Source organism: Mauremys reevesii, linkage group 4 (genome assembly GCF_016161935.1).
Source record: "Mauremys reevesii isolate NIE-2019 linkage group 4, ASM1616193v1, whole genome shotgun sequence".
NCBI classification, from domain to species: Eukaryota; Metazoa; Chordata; order Testudines; family Geoemydidae; genus Mauremys; species Mauremys reevesii.
Genome location: NC_052626.1, coordinates 118,172,183 through 118,188,140, shown reverse-complemented (window position 1 = coordinate 118,188,140; position 15,958 = coordinate 118,172,183). Strand labels below are relative to the sequence as shown.

The 15,958-nt window shown below is 54.6% G+C and overlaps 1 protein-coding gene across 4 annotated transcripts in view; it reads right to left on the bottom strand.

Moving 5' to 3' along the window:
- The window catches only part of SYT7 (synaptotagmin 7), a 165,642-nt gene that overhangs the window by 133,060 nt on the left and 16,624 nt on the right, over window positions 1-15,958 (bottom strand). For 3 of the 4 annotated variants that reach the window (XM_039534811.1, XM_039534810.1, XM_039534812.1), the window contains exon 1: window positions 7,013-7,074. The exons of the other annotated variant lie outside the window; for it this stretch is intronic. In XM_039534811.1, the coding sequence (XP_039390745.1) occupies window positions 7,013-7,073 (61 nt within the window). In that variant the 5' untranslated portion in view covers window position 7,074. Of the gene's footprint in view, window positions 1-7,012; window positions 7,075-15,958 lie in introns of those variants that run through there. 4 annotated transcript variants of the gene reach the window in all.

The window sequence follows — 15,958 nt, the reverse complement described above, 5'->3', positions numbered from 1 at the left end:
AGCCCATGCCCGTCTGGGGGGTCATTACGTGGACAGACACTGATGGCTTACAGGCACCAGGGAGAGGAGAAGGAAGCGAGGTCACCTGGGAACTAATCTAACCAGTCATTCCTGCCACTCAAGAGCAGCTTGTGGTCATCGCTGAGGTACCACCTTCACCCCACCAGGCTGCCCTGCAGGGAGCTCAGGAGCCAGCCATCATCCCTGCCTGCTGCTCAGGACCAGTGTTGTCTGGCACCTGGAAGGACCTCGGGGTCTCAAGGTGATTGGAATAAGTCTAGAGCAGGAGTTCTCAAATTTCATTGCACCGCGACTCCCTTCTGACAACAAAAATGACTATACGATCCCAGAAAGGGGGACCAAAGCCTGAACCCAACCAAGCCCCGCCACCCTGGGTGGGGTCAAAGCTGAAATCTGAGCCCTCCCGCCCCAGGTGCGTGGGGGTGGAGGGGAGGGGACAAAGCCCAAGCCCTGCTGCCCTGCTTGCCTCAGCAAGTCTAACGTCAACACTGGCAACCCCATTAATAGGGGATCGCAACCCACTTTGGGGTCCTGACCCCCAGTTTGAGAACCGCTGGTCTAGAGTCCTGGCTCAGCTAACCTGTGGTGCCGTCTGGTACAATGGGGGCCAAGAACGCCCCTGGAAGTGTGATACAGCAGAGCAAGCGCATCGCAGGGAGTCAGGACTCCTGGGTTCTCATCCTCCCTCTGGCACTGCCTCACTCTGGGACCTTGGATGAGTCCGGTAGGTGTCATTTTTAAGCTCAAGTCAGGCACCTAAATCTGTGTTTAGTCTGCTAAAGCAGTGGTCTCCAAAGTGGGGTGTGCGGCAGGAGGAGCAGCGCCGGAGCAGCGCCCCCTTTCCCCCCCCCCCTTTGGCAGTTCAGCTGGGAGTTCGAGCGGCTTCCCCCCCACCCCCCTCGGCAGTTCAGCCAGGAGTCAGAGCGGCTTTTTTTTTGGTTGCTTCGACAGATCGGCCAGAAGCAGAGGGTGCGTGCTCAAAAATTTTTTACTGATGGGGTGCGTGATCAAAAAAATGTGGAGACCATTGTCCTAAAGAAATGACCTGATTTTCAGAAGTGCTGAAACCCTTGCAACGCTGGTTTGAATGGAAGGTATTGGGAGCTTAATATCTTTGGGCACTTATCAGGGGCCTGGCCTTAGCCCAGCGAATAGGAATGCATGGGCTGTAACTCAGGTTTCCCATCTGTGAGAGGAAGGTGCTAATTAGGGCTAGTGGCTTTTATGATAAATGGAGGGGAGAGAGTCATAAACCTAGAGCAAGAGTCCCGGGCTGCCTCCCTTGAGTCCAAAAGCCCTGGATTTGGCAATAAAATCTGCTTTTAAAACCATGTAATAGCATTTAACTAAGGTGATTTAAGCCTATTTAACACAGCATGCGGGAGGAAGTGAGAGATCACTGGTGCCTCTTATCTATTCTCTCTCAGCCTCCGCAAAGCCAACAGGTGCAAACAGCGCCACACAGACACTACCAGCTGTGCAGATCCGATCCACACGACCGATGACACCCCCTCCCCATGCCAAGGTGCTAGGCCACTTGTCATCACGTACTCTCCTTTACCTTCCCCCGCAGCTCCCCTGCCCTAGCCCTGATTAGCACCCGTGCACCCGTCGTCCAACCAGGCAGCTCTCAGTGAAACTGGTTCAGCTTTTACCACCACAGCTGCCCCCATACATCCCACCATGTCAGAAGGCAGAGGAGTTAATATAAAATAAAAGCCACAGAATCCATAGTACCTGTGTCCAAAACGCAGCCTGGAGAATATTTAATAGCGCGCTGAGAGCTGCGGAGGCAAAGTGCTACCAAGCACTAAGTGTTATGATGATTTATTCATTATTATGATCAGCTTGTCAAGCCTCATGCTAAGCAGGGTTTGGCCTGGTGAGTGCTTGGATGGGAGACCTCCGACGAAAAGCCACGGGCTTAAGGCAACGGTGGCGTTTGATTCTGCAAGGGGCACTCTTCCGCACAAGTCTGATCTGAAGCAGGGCACCCGCCTGAGGCTAGGGGGTGCTGTGCTGCTGCCAGTTATTTTTATTATGCTAGTGTCTAGGCTCCAACTGAGATCAGGGCCACATGGTTCTAGGTGGTGTATAAACACATAGTAGGAGACAGCCCTCACTGCGCAGAGCTTACAAGCTAGGTAGACCAGATGCACAAACGGTAGGATGGGAAACTGAGGCACAGAAGGGCCATGACTATCCATCCCTCCCTGCATCTGTCTGTCTGTCCATCCATCCCCCCCATACATATCTATGCATTTCTCAGGCACCTAAAGGAGCAGAGAGAGGCGACTGCAGGGACAGCAGCGCTTAAGATCCATTTACACGGGACAGCTGGCCTGTCCCTACCACTGCACAGGCTCTGCAGTTTGCTGGAAGCTATTTACAGGTCAGTGAGCCATAGCAGGTCCCAGAGAAGGCAGCAGGTACAGCATGGGATGAGCGCTCGAGTGACAGGGACTTCAGGGCACGTGTCAGCTCATCAGCGTAAGGCCATGTACAGCAGCGAGAGCTCAGGCCCGAAGCACTCCAGAGATCAGCCCGGGGCAAGCCAAGGCAGCTCTGCTCACATCTTCATTCCTCCCCAGCCTGCCTGATGTTTGAAAGCCCCGAAGGTGACGGAGGGAGAAGCCAGAACAGTTTACGCCGTCTCAGTCAAACGCCGGGCGAGAGAAGCCGGGGCTGGACGGAGCAACAGCCACTCGTGCTGCCTCCACCGGTGAGAGCTCGTTTGTCTCCCCTCTGCTGGGACTGACCACGCAGCAGGGGGCTGCACCGCAGGATTAAGGCTTTCACTGGACACACTCATCACACATGCCTGCCCATGCCCCTCCATGGCCCAAGAGTCTCTACCCCGCCCCCACCCCAGTGACTCTCAGCCCGCCACTGAGGGGCATGAGGAAATCTCTTCCCCCCTATTTCTCCTCTGTACCCTCAGGCCTAGAACAGGCCAGCCCCCTTCATGTATCCCTGCCACCTGATCACCCCAGCTCGAGTCACCTCCCTGCATGAGTGTGACTGGCTTATAATGCCCCCTCCTCTAGGTGCTCTCCATACCGAATAATCTTATGACCCCCTCCCCCGGCACTCCCCATATCTATATCAACAGCCCCACCGCACACACTAGGTGCCCAGTGTCTGTATGCTCAGCCAGTGCCCCGCGCCAGTTCTGGGCCCCGCATCCACAAGCCAGCGAGCTCTACTTCGTAACTCTCAGTCCTGCTGCCCGGGTGCTCAGAGCTAGATGATCCTACCCCACTGCATTGCCAGACAGTGACTGTCAGCAAGGGCTGTGATACTCCCACCGCTCCTCAGACACCTCTTGGCGACAGACACCCCCCCACACACACACACAGGCACCCACTTTCTTTAGAGAGAATTTCTCCATCAAATACACCAAGTCCCATAGGGCGTACACAAGCTTCCTATCCCTGCCTCCCACACGGCTCCCTTCTCCCTCTCTCCTCCGATTGCTGCTGGGCTCCCAACTCCCCCGCCCTTTTCCTCCCCTACCCTGTCTATTCTCAGTGCTCGGATCCCTTCCTGTTACCAAGCCTGGCTCTGAAATACCAGTTCCATCTGCTGAGCAGGGAAGGAATGGTTAGCTGAGTGCTGAGATCCCCTCGGTGCTGCTTGCATTCTGGGGGCTCTCCCCACTGGGCTTTGCCCCCAGGCACCCCAAGTTCTGCCATGTGTCTGTTCAGAAGCATGCAGGCTGAGGGAGACAGGGATTGCACATCAGGATTGATCCCAGGCCCCGCTGTTTTTATCCCTGTGTGGGCAGAGTTACCAGCTGGAGACTGCACCCAGGTTACTGTCTTGGGACTTGGGACTGATGGTTCCTGTCCTTTACCACCTGTGCATTGAATCTGTGCCCAGCAGTGATTTACCCAGGGAATTCACCAATCAGAGATTGATCCCTGGCACCCTGGTGCCTGTCTATGGACTATGGAAGCAGGCGACCCATCAGGGGCTTATCTCAACCACTAGTTCCTGGCTGCACACTCTCCCAGCTAGGGACTGAGCCAGGACCCCGGGTTCATGTTTGGTGGTGAACAGAGGCAGTTAGTAGGCAGGGATTGAACCCTGGCCCCTTCATTCCTTTCTCAGGGAACTGAATTTGAAGCCAAATGTTCTGGTTAGTATCTTAGGGGTCTCCCAGATCATTAATATCCCAACAGGCAGGGATTGACCTGCTCCTCCTTGGGGGCTCTTCCAGTTGGGTCTCCAAGAACTGCATCAGACCCTCAAATCCTTAGGCTGCCTCTGCCATTCTGCAGCCTGGACAGCCTCTGTTCTCTTGGGACTGGTCGTGTGCAGGGATGCCACAAAGGGATCCCATTCCTAGGCTTCCTTGTGTAGCAAATATTCCCACGGAGATGGGTTTTCAGTTCCCTCCACCTCAAATCTATCAATAAAGAGATGATTTGCAGAGCCACCCTGTCAAATTCCAGGTCCTTGTCACTAATGAGCAATTCGTCCTAAGGAACAGAGCCTGGCTTCAGGAGGTGAAAACGATGCACAGAATCATGCAAAGAACTAAGTTTCCCTCCCTCCCTCACCCCAACTCACAAATCCCAGTTGCCTGCAGAGAAACAAGACAAAACATCACAGAGGTGGCAGCATCTTCCCCTCACTCTCTTATCCAGCTGTTTGTTGCTGAGGTGAAGTGAACAATCATCACCTGAGAGCACCCAAAACATTTCACAGATCTTGCATCCAGGGTCATTCCCAGAGTGCAGCCACCTCCAGGGTGGAACACAATCGCATGAATCTGTCTTTCAGACAGAGGATGAAGAGCTTCCAGATCTGAAACTTCTGTAGAATTTGGCCCAGACATCAGAGTTAAACTACAGCAGGGCCTGGACTCTTTAAAGACTACAAAGGGTTAAGTCCTCAGCATTACATCTCATTGGAAAGACCTCAGCACTGACTCCAGGGGAAGAATGCCACTGAATCACCAGCACCACTTCCTCAAGCATTTGAGTTTTTCCCCGGGGCTCTCCCATCCAAGCACTGACCAGGATTAACCCTGTTTAACTTATGAGAGATGACAAGATCACAGCCCAGGGTGATGCAGCTGCAGGCACAAGCTAGCATCAAGCAAGCTGAAAAGGAGGCCATCCAAACTCTGGGCTTCTGGTGGGCAGTTCTACAAATGGATTGAGTGCAGCTCAGCTCTGCTTGGGGACGGGCAGGCAGAGAAGCTCGCGGACGCCTCCGGAGAAATCTCACCGAAAGCTTCGAGGGGAGCAGGTTTCCAACTAGCACACAGGAGGCCTGGGGTTTTGGTGAGGTCTCGCCAGTGAGGCTGGAGGAACAAGGCAGCACCGCAGAGAGTAAATATTGGAATGGCAGAGCTCAGGTGCATCAGCTCTTAGTATCCTAACCATATACTCAGCCACCATCCATTGCTGGTGTGCTCAAGAATCCTGCAGGCCTAGGTACCATGGTGAAAGGTGCCAGATAGCTATCTGCAGTGTTGGGTCCAGGGGGCTGTGCGGAAGGTGCCCTAGGAATCCGTGCAGTGCAGGCTTATGGGGCACGGGGGGGAAGGGGTTCTAAGTGAGATGGGATTACAAGTGAGTAAGCAAATCACCTTTACTAGAAGGCTGGAGAAAGGAACCTTACCCCCTCCCTCTCTCTGCTGGTGACCCCCTGATTGAGAACCTACAGGGCAAGCTGCTGACATGCTGGGATTGGTGCATCGCCATGTCTTTGCATCCTTACAGGCCACTAGGCCTGATTCTCCTACTGCAACACTGCTTAGCTCCATTGACTCCAGGGCAGCGAATCCCAACTAGGGTGACCAGATGTCCCAATTTTATAGGGACAGTCCCGATATTTGGGGCTCTCTCTTATATAGGCTCCTATTACTCCCCACCCCCGTCCCGATGTTTCACACTTGCTGTCTGGTCACCCTAATCCAGACCGACTCGAGAAGAAGCCAGTCCCGGGGTCTCTCAGCATCCTGCTAGCAGCCCTGTCAGGACACGTCTCCTCACAACATCCCGAAGTGGCTGCAACAGTCCATGCCCTGGCAGCACAGATGTCCTAGGCAAGGCATTTCTACCCTTGTGATCCCAGCAGTGCCCTGCACCTGAGGCCCCGCCAGCCTTGCCGCCGTCTCAGCCCGTGAGTGCTAGGTCAGCTGCTGCTGGGCTCCAGCCAGCCTCAGGTCAGCAGCCTCCAAAGAGTTACCAGGGTAGGCAGGGAGTGAGAGAAGGCAGCCATCAGGTGGTTTCCAGACATTCCCCTCCTGCAGGGCACCTGGTTTTGCAAAGATTATCGAAACCCTGTACACACACAGCGGCTGCTAGCAGGCTTCGGTCCCCACCTGCCATACACAGCCATCCACCTGGGGAAATGGAAGCCAAGCCTCAGGTCGCTGTCTATTGACTTTACTGAGACACCCAAAAATAAATAAATAAATTGGAATACGGTGTTTGCAGATCCCATAGCTCCCCTGAGATTACAGCCACACCATGTGTACTTACAGCCAGCTTATAAACACCCCTACCCAATTCACACAGCCCCAAGCACAGCACACTCATTACACAGCACCCCAACCCTATGCCCCCTACCCAAAACACAAATACACCCATACACAGCAGAGTCATTACACACCGTCATACAAGACACTCACCCCCACATGCAGCTACACAAACCAACCCATAAACAGCCATGTAACACAACCTACACCCCCCAATATAGTACACTTATGCACAGATGGCACTCATTACGTACATACTTAAAGCAACACAATCTCACACAATACATACACACACACAGTACTCATATACAGCCTCACACACCTCTATGCGATACACATACATAGCTACACAACCTAACACCCCTCCATATTCCTATATATGTATACACCCACTCAGAACAAACTCTCCTACAACTATACAAACACAACCCTACACAATGAACACACACAATCATGCAAGCTACACTCTCTCCACCTGTCCAAAGTAACACTCACCTATGCACACAGCTGAGCATAGTACATACAGACACCCATGCAATGTTACTCCTGAGGGCATTCTGTGCAAAAAAAAAGGCACCAAAAAAATTAAAATTCCGTGCATGACATTTTAAATTTCTGCAAATTTTATTTATCAAATAAATGTGGAGGCTCCAGCATGGCACTGGGGAGCACAGGCCATTGGCTGCACAGAGGTGGGAGATCACTGTGCAGCTCCCCCACAGGACACAGACTCACCCAACCCTGACACAGCACAAGGACCGGGCCTGCCCCAGAAACACCCCAGGGCCCAGCCCCTCCATGCTGGGTGCGCCAGGTGTGGGTAGGCAGGTTCAGCAAGGCAGGATCCAAATGTGGAGGCACTTGGTGTGGGGAATCCAGGTGTGAGTTGAGAGGGTTCTGTGTGGGCCAATCTGGGTGTGGGCGGCTCAGTGGGAGATCCAGGTGTGAGGGGATCTGGATGCACAGGGGCTTGTTGGGAGGCGGGATGAGGCTCAGCAGGAGGGTCTGGATACGAGGGTCCGGATGCACGGGGGTTGGGTAGATGGGGAAGCAGCTCCCTGTACAGTGATCCCTCCCCCGCAGCTGAGGAGCGATGGGCGCAGGAAGCATTAGGGGGGTGGGGAGGGAAAGAGTTTGTGAGTTTCCTACAGCTGGGGTAGAAATCTAGGGGTGAGTCTGACACGGCCCCAGATGCCATGCAGGGGAAGAGGAAGTCCTGTCCTCCCCAGCCCAGCCGGGACTAGCAGCTGAGCCTGGTGCAGGGTAGGAGCCACCAGCCAAGTCTTCCCCAGTCCTGCCCCTCGCCCCACAGTGATTTACCTCTCTGATGGCTGCCCTGGGCACCCAAAACATACTGCTGGGGAGGGTCTCGTAACTGCTCTTGTGGCTTCCTTTTGCTTCCCCATCAGAAAGTCATTTTTCTGTGTGGAAGCAAAGAAATCTGCGGGGGACATAAATTATGCGCATGCGCAGTGGCAGAGAATTCCCCCAGGAGTAAGTGTGAACTCCTACACAAAGCAACACATATACACACACCTAACCCAGCCCTACACACAACGTGCACACACTGTACACTGGAATACACCTATGCAATAGTGCGGTCTAACACACACTCATGTACACACACATGCCAAGCCAGATCAGGAGAGTATTTCTAACCAGCCGCACCCAAAGCAATCATCACCCAGGACACAAGGTGGCCTCTCCCACCCCCTGGGCCATTTCTCCTACAGTGAGATCTTCCTGTTGGCAGTCGCAGCACATGCCATTCTGTTAACTAGCTGCCATTCATTGGCACTCCCTTGAGCCTGAACTGAAGGGAGGCTCACCCCAGGCCACTGCGATTCAGGCCAGGCCGGGTGACAACCCCTGCAGGAGGCTGGCCCGGCCCAGCTCAGTCCCAGCAGGACTTTCCTCGGATTCTAGGCAGGGCAGTGACCCCAAACGCAGGTTCTGGCCCCTGAAATGGATCTTTGCAGGGAACACATGCAACCCCCCTGTGCCTGCTGAGGAAGTAACAGGAAGAGAGGCAGGCTGACAAGGCAACTGGCAAGCCCACAGGAAGCCTGGCATCAGCTCCCACATGTCTCTTTGTGTCACTTTCAAACAGCCTGTCCTTACCACTCAGGTAATTTCAAACACAGTTCTGCAGCCGAGGGGACGCAGCAGCAATACCAGGGACGTGGCACACACGTGCCTTACTAGCAAATGGGTGTGCAGGGGGCTCGCAAAGGGACTGACTTCCCATGGGGCTGCCCAGCAGGGGTGTTCTCCTGGGACTGGAACAGGGCTCTCATTTACCCCGCAATCGAGAGGGCGGGAGCACCAGAATGGGCTTTCCCTGGGGTGGAGGTGGAATCAACCCCCAGACAGACAGACAGACAGGAGGTGAAGACTGAATGACAGGGAGCAGGAGCAGGAGCAAGCGCAGGAGGAAGGACAGGCTTGAAAATTGAAGGGAAGAGAAAAAACAAACAAGGGAGGGACCAGTATAGCAACATGGGAGAGCAGAGAGAAGTGATCAACAGAGCCTGGGAAAGCAGGGTCAGGACACCAGTCAAGGATGCTGGGAGAAAAGTGGGGGTGAGGGGAGGAAGAAGGAATAGCAACTGCCCTTTCTGTCTACCTCCTACACCCAGCTGCCCAAAACCTCCCTCAGCTCCGTCACCAGGGCTCCCATCAACACTCACCCCTCTGCACCCCACTGTTCTGCAACAAGTGTCCTGCGTTGTCACCCTATCTGCTTGTCCCTCCACCCCATAAGCATCTGCCTATCCATCCATGCACATCCATCTCTCTCTCTCCCGCCCTCAGGTGTGTGCACCTCCCCCCCCCCCCCAACAAAGTGATGCTAACAAGCCAGTCATGCATGTTAAACCGGCCCTGTGAGCCCCACTCCACTCCCCCATGCAGAACTCTCCATGCTGCAAGGAGCACGGAGGTGCTCAGATAACGCAGGCCAGCTGCTTCAGCTGGGGGCAATGCTCCTTTGCTGCGTCCAGGGCACAGAGAGAATACTTGGCACAGCACAAGGACACCTTGTGATCCAGCCGCACCACCCATCAGGAGAAAGCCTGACGTCACACTAACCAGCCCCCTTCCTCGGGTCTGTGGTGCCTTTTAGTTTTCACTTAAGCAAACCACAGAAGGGTTTTCAGAGTGCTGCTGTGGCTCAGGGGTCACTGCCGAGTCTCTAATCAGCCCTGGCCCCTTCGCTGCCGGCTAGCGGGATTGGGGAGCCCAGGCTGAGTCAGAGAAACAAACCCAGCGATCTTCGCTTGGAGGCACCGGTGGAAGCTTTCATGTCACCGGAATCAGGCAGGAATGGTGAGGAGCATCTAGCCCAGCAAAATCAGCACCCAGTGCCGTTCCCACAGCCGGCACGGAGCTGGCACCACGCAGTAAGTGAGCCACATGACAGCCGCCCACAGCCACAGCTGAGAAAGCAGCCGGCTCCCCCAGTTTGCTCCCTACCACTGCGCTCTCCTCATTCCTAGTGCACGGCACCATTGCAAGCGCTCAGTCAGATTCAGCCAAAGCTCTGGGTCCTTTCGGGGGAGAGATAGGTGAGAGCGCCTGCCTCAGCAATACCCTAGGGCTAAGCATCATAGAGGCCCACAGAGAACCAGAGACCAGCATGGGATTGTCTCCTATGCCCTGCAGTCCAAGACTTTGTCCAGAATGAATTCTTCAGAGTAGCAAGGCTCGGGATGGGGACAGCTGCCCTCAACCTGACACTGGGGGTAGATCCCAAACACACGCTCACTGCACTCCCTTTATTAGTGTACAGCAACACTTTGCTAGCCTGTAGCACCTTCCCACCAGGGATCTCTAAGCGCATTGTGGATTAAGCCCCACAGCAACCCTTGGAAAGAGGCAAATGGGGTAATAAGCTGGCAGGCACCACTGCCCCCTACTGGATGGAAGTGGAACTGATTCCCCATGTGTTCAAGCCCCCATGCTGCTGCCAGAGAATGGAGATTCTCGTTTGATGGGGTAGGTGCAGGCGCCTGTGCTTTTAAAGCAGCACTGTATCCCTGTGGGCACAGGGAAGCCACACAATAGGTGGACACAAGGTGCAGCACAGGGACAACTGTGAAGCGCTGGGTGACAGGAGTTCTGTTACTGTAGTAGCACCCCTCTTTAAATGGAGGCATGGGGAGGTCCTGGTCACACACTGCCTTAGTGACAAAGCAGGAGCAGAAGCCCACTCCTATGCTCCAGCCATGGACTCTCCTCACTCCCCGACCTCCTGCAGGTGTTAGACCGGAGTGCTTGGGGAGGAGTGAGGGAACTAGCCCTAGGCATGAGTGTCCCTATCTTCTGGTTTCTGCTGGGCCAAAGGGATCCCAGGACTCAGAGCACTGCTGGCAGGGGCCTTGGCATAGACTCATGATTACCATAGCTGCTCTCCCTAGGAGATGGGCTCAGCCAGTGTGGGAGGCCATCAGCAGCTTCCACCAGTCAAGAATTGATCCCCTCACGCTCCACCCCTGCGGAGAAGCACCTGGGCATCAGGGGCAGAGGAAATGAGGAAGGAGCCTGGTCCAGGAGCAAGTACCTTGCAGCAGGGGCAGACAGGCAGCCAAGCCCCGAGCTGGGCTGGCAGTGGCTGCTGCTGGGCAGGAGCAGCACTGATTGCAGGAGAGAGGCAGCAATTCCGCACCGCTGTGCTCGTTAAAGGGCAGCCAGAGGAGGCGATGAGGCCCAAACACACGCTCCCCCTACGTGCCCAGAGCCCTTCCTAGCCACATGGACACCCCCCCCACCCAGGGATCCCAGCCTGATTCCCACCCCTGTCTGCAATCAGCAGAGCACACTCTGTGCAGGGCTCCTGCCCCACTGCACTCTCAGGCAGCCCATACTCATTCCCACATGTGGAACCGCCTCTGCTAACCACATACAGCCCTCTGCCCTCCTCCCTGGATCACAGGCCAATTCCCTGTGCCCTCTCACTCACAGATCTCAGTCCAGGTAGTCTGCTCCCCATTATGCCTTGCAGGGCAGTCACTCCCCCTCCCCTTTGATCACATATCCCAGGGACCAGGCTGCCCTTTCCGCTGCCCCGTCCCTTACACACCCTGGGGCAGCAGCATGCACAGAGTGGGAAGGAAGGTAATAGACTGTCTGGTAATAATGTCACCATTCCTAACACTCACGAGTGCGAGGACAGCGAGAGGCGTGGCTTGGAAGCAGGCAGACTCTGCAGACAATGGTGCCAGATTCACAAAAGCTCAAGGCCAGATTTCAAGGGCTCAGCACCCACAAGCAGGGCCAGGGTTTCAAAACGGCTCAGCTCTCACTGAGGCACCTAAATAAGAGCCTGATTGATGTATCTGGTTCTAGATAACTGCACTGGGTCTGATATTGTCTGTGCAATACACCTGGGATATAAAGTGCAGGCAGTATGTCCTAGAGCAGGGGTTCTCAGCCTTTTTCTTTCTGAGTCCCGTCCCCCCCCCCCCAACATGTTATAAAAATTCCATGGCCAACCTGTGCCACGACTTTTTTCTGCATATAAAAGCCAGAGCTGGCATTAGGGAGTAGCAAGCAAGGCTATTGCCCAGGGCCCCACACCACAGTGGGACCGGCAAAGCTAAGTTGCTCAGGCTTCAACTTCAGCCCCAAGTGGCAGGGTTCAGGCCCCAGCCTTCAGCCCCACATGGCAGGGCTTTGGCTTTCTGCCCTGGGTCCCAGTAAGTCTAACTCTGGCCCTTCTTGGTGGACTCCCTGAAACCTGTTCATGGCCCCCAGACCACTGGTTCAGAACCACTGGGCTAGAGCATGCAGCACTGGACTGGGACTCAGGTGAGCTTAGATCTATCCCCAGCTCTGTCACTGACCTGCTGGGTGACCTTGGGCATGCCACGTTCCCTGCCCTGTGCCTCAGTTTCCCCACCTGTAAAATGAGGATAATGATCCTGACCTTCCTTTGTAAAGTGCTTTGAGATCTACTGAAGAAATGTGCTAGTTAAGAGCTAGGTAATATTGTTACACACCCATTATGCTAGATACAGTCATTTGTGCGGGTCAGTGCTGTGTCAGATGGGTTACACTGTCACTAAAGGCAGCCAAACTCAAGGGTTACACACACAGTAGAGACTGTTATAAAAAAGCTGTGGCCAGCTAGGATTTCACAGCTCTCACTAGGCCTCCATGGCAGCTTAGAATAGTACACACAAGGACAGAGCTCTGCCCCTCCTGCTCCCAAAGCCCCTCCCACTTGAGTTTCATAGACTATTAGGGTTGGACAGGACCTCAGAAGATCATCTAGTCCAACTCCCTGCTCAAAGCAGGACCAATCCCCAAATGGGCCCCTCAAGGATTGACCTCACAACCCTGGGTTTAGCAGGCCAATGCTCAAACCACTGAGCATAGGAGTCACTCCTATAGTTGTTAGCAGCATAACATAAGGGCTGAATCACACACTGAGCAGTTCTGCTTCCATGCAGTAGGAGTCAGTGGAGCACATCCACAAGCTGACCACACCTCTCGATGCTCACCTAATCCATGACTACACTGATATGAGCACTGGGCCCAAAGCAAGACAAACAAAAACAGGGCCGCTCAGAGGGGGGGCGGCAAGTGGGGCAATTTACCCCAGGCCCCGCAGGGGCCCCCACGAGAGTTTTTCAGGGCCCCTGGAGTGGGGTCCTTCGCTCGCTCCGGGGGCCCTGGAAAACTCTCACGGGGCCCAGGCCCCTGGAGCTTCTTCCGCCACGGGTCTTCAGGGCACTTTGGTGGCGGGTCTCGGAGCGGAAGGACCCCCCGCCTCCGAATTACTGCTGAAGCGGGGGGCCCCCGCCGCCGAAAACCCCAGGCCCCCTGAATCCTCTGGGCAGCCCTGAACAAAAATCCAATCCCACTGGAGTTGTGGGAGATCCGAACTCTGGATCCGAATCAGCATGCTACAGCACAAGAGTCTCTCTACTTGACGCGTTGCTCTTCTGAGGCCGGCCAGCTCTTCTAACCCTGTGTACCGGCAAGGTCTATGCAGCCCCGGCATTGATTTCCAATGCTGTACAATCCATCTGTTTGCAACAAGGAGTGCGTGCAGTTCTATTAGCCATAACGGTGCCTGTAACAGCATATGCAGGGCCAAGGGGAAGGCACTTTGAATCCAGATTTAGACTGATGGTTGTTTCAATATTTTAGGGGCACCTTCCCTCTTGAGTTGTGAGCTATGGCCCTTTCCTACCTCCTGTAGGTCCAGGACTCATGCCTCCTCCCATTCCCCAAATGCTGGTTTGACACCAGATTTTCCTTTCCAGATGAGTTATGCTCCACATAGGAACAGAGGGGGCTCAAGTCTGCTTAGCCCTCTGCAAAAGCTAGAGCAGCATTGGGACTGCTCTAATTTACACCTGCCTACAACAGCCCACAAGGGGCCATTCTTGCAAGCGAGAATAATCAGAATTCAACAAACAGCCCAGCCATGGCACCTCTTTCCCTGCCACACTCCCTGTGCTAGGATCTGTAATGTATGCGTGTGAAGGGCTATTCTGCTGGTTCTCTCACAGAATTCCCTGGCCACCAATTCCTCCTACTTAACCTCTTCTTGGATAAACTAAATGCTTTAGTCCAATCCTAGCCAGAGTTTTGGCATGGCTAATAAGATGGTGCATATTGGGTGCTTACCTGAGATTCTTCCAGCAGCTAAGCTATAAATGAGAAAGACAGAAGTTACATCATCTTTGCTGACTTTTCCTCTTACCCTGGGTATTAGCTTCTTTGGTCTCAAATAGAAAGAGGATAAAACTTGGACAAAAACAGCTACCAGCACAAATGGATTCCACTGGCTTGCTCACACACATCTGTCCACTCACCCCTATCCCTTCCCACTCCCTTTCTCACCCACCCACCAGCCTGGGAGTGCATGGGGGGGGCACATGCAGCGGGGCGTTAAGGCCTCACCTAATCAATGTGATTCTCTTGAAGGCTCAGTGCCCTTTACTGCAGGGGTCTCATACTGGGGGTCGGGACCCTTCAGTGGGTCACAAAGTTATTACGTGGGGGGTTGCGGGCTATCAACCTCCACCCCCTAACCCTGCTTCGCCTCCAGCATTTATAATAGTGTTAACAATAAAAATGTGTTTTTAATTTATAAGTGGGGGGGGGTCGCACTCAGAGGTTTCTTGTGTGAAAGGGGTCACCAGTACAAAAGTTTGAGAACCATTGCTCTACTGAAAGAGCACAAGGCGATCTGACCCTACAGCAAGCATGGGGCGCCCCCATCCCGATGGCTAATGCAGGGCGAGAGGAGATGCTGGGTCTGACAGCAGGGACTCTGTCTCCCTCTAAGCAGCAAGGGGTGCTCTCCCCAAGTTGGTGTGTCCCAGTAACAAAGGGGGAGGAATCCCTGAGGTCTGCCAGGGCACGGGATGGAATCTCTCCCTGGCTGCAGCATGCTATTACCGTCTCTGCATGCAGGCAAGCGTGGAGGCTGGAAGCCAGCAGGGAAGCTTGTTTGGCTTGTACTGTCTCTGTCCCCTGCAGGCGCTGTGTGTACTGCCCTGGCGGGGGAGCTGGATCCAGCATGGATATGGGGAGCAGTGTGTGGAATCAATGACCCATGCAGCGAGGGCGGCCTCCACCGTTCTCCGAGCTCCCCAGCTGGCTCGCCCAGGCTGCCATTAAACATTTGGTGCAGCCTCCATCTGCCCTGGCTGGCAGCAGGGGCAGCACATTTATGTCACTGGGCATCATTATGGCTACACACACTGGCATTGCCATTTCAGCACTGTTTCAGGGGCAGGTGGTGCCCTCCAGCAGCGGGACGCCTCCCAGAGCGGCTTCCATTTTAGAGCCGTTTGAGAAGGGAGAGAGCCGCACCACCACCCGAAATCACTTCACTTCGGAGCCTTCCATTATTCACACACTGCTAGGGTGACTGAGTGACAGGGAAAGAGGGACAGAAAGTGACACACGTCCAGCCTCTCACAGGAGAGGAGATGAGGGGAGAAAACAATCCCAGTGCTGGCCTCTCCCAACAGGGGGCGCTATAGGGAATGGTTAGGCCAGCGTATGGGGAGCTCATAGGTATCCTAGTCTCAGCCTCTCCCAGCAGGAGGCGAAATAAGATCTGGTGAAGGGGGGCTAGTTCTGATGAGCTCACCCAGCCCCTTTCTCTTTCTCTACAGTGCCTGCTAAACTGGCGAGTCTCCCTCAAATTCAATGACCCCCAGGCTTACACGCAAAGCAAGCAAGTCACCCTGTGCACCACTAGTGACCCCTCACCAGCAACACCACACACTTCCCCCCCTCTCTTAGCCCCAATGACCAGCCGGCTCTGTGCCCCCACGGCCCCACCTGTGGAAAGGGCCTAGTCCAGCTCCGATTCAGACCGAGGCCTGGCCGGTGTCTCCATCCAGATAAAAGCCAAAGTTTTCACCCTGATACCCCACTCCCTGCCTCTGTCTCTGTCCCAGAAATAGGCTCCAC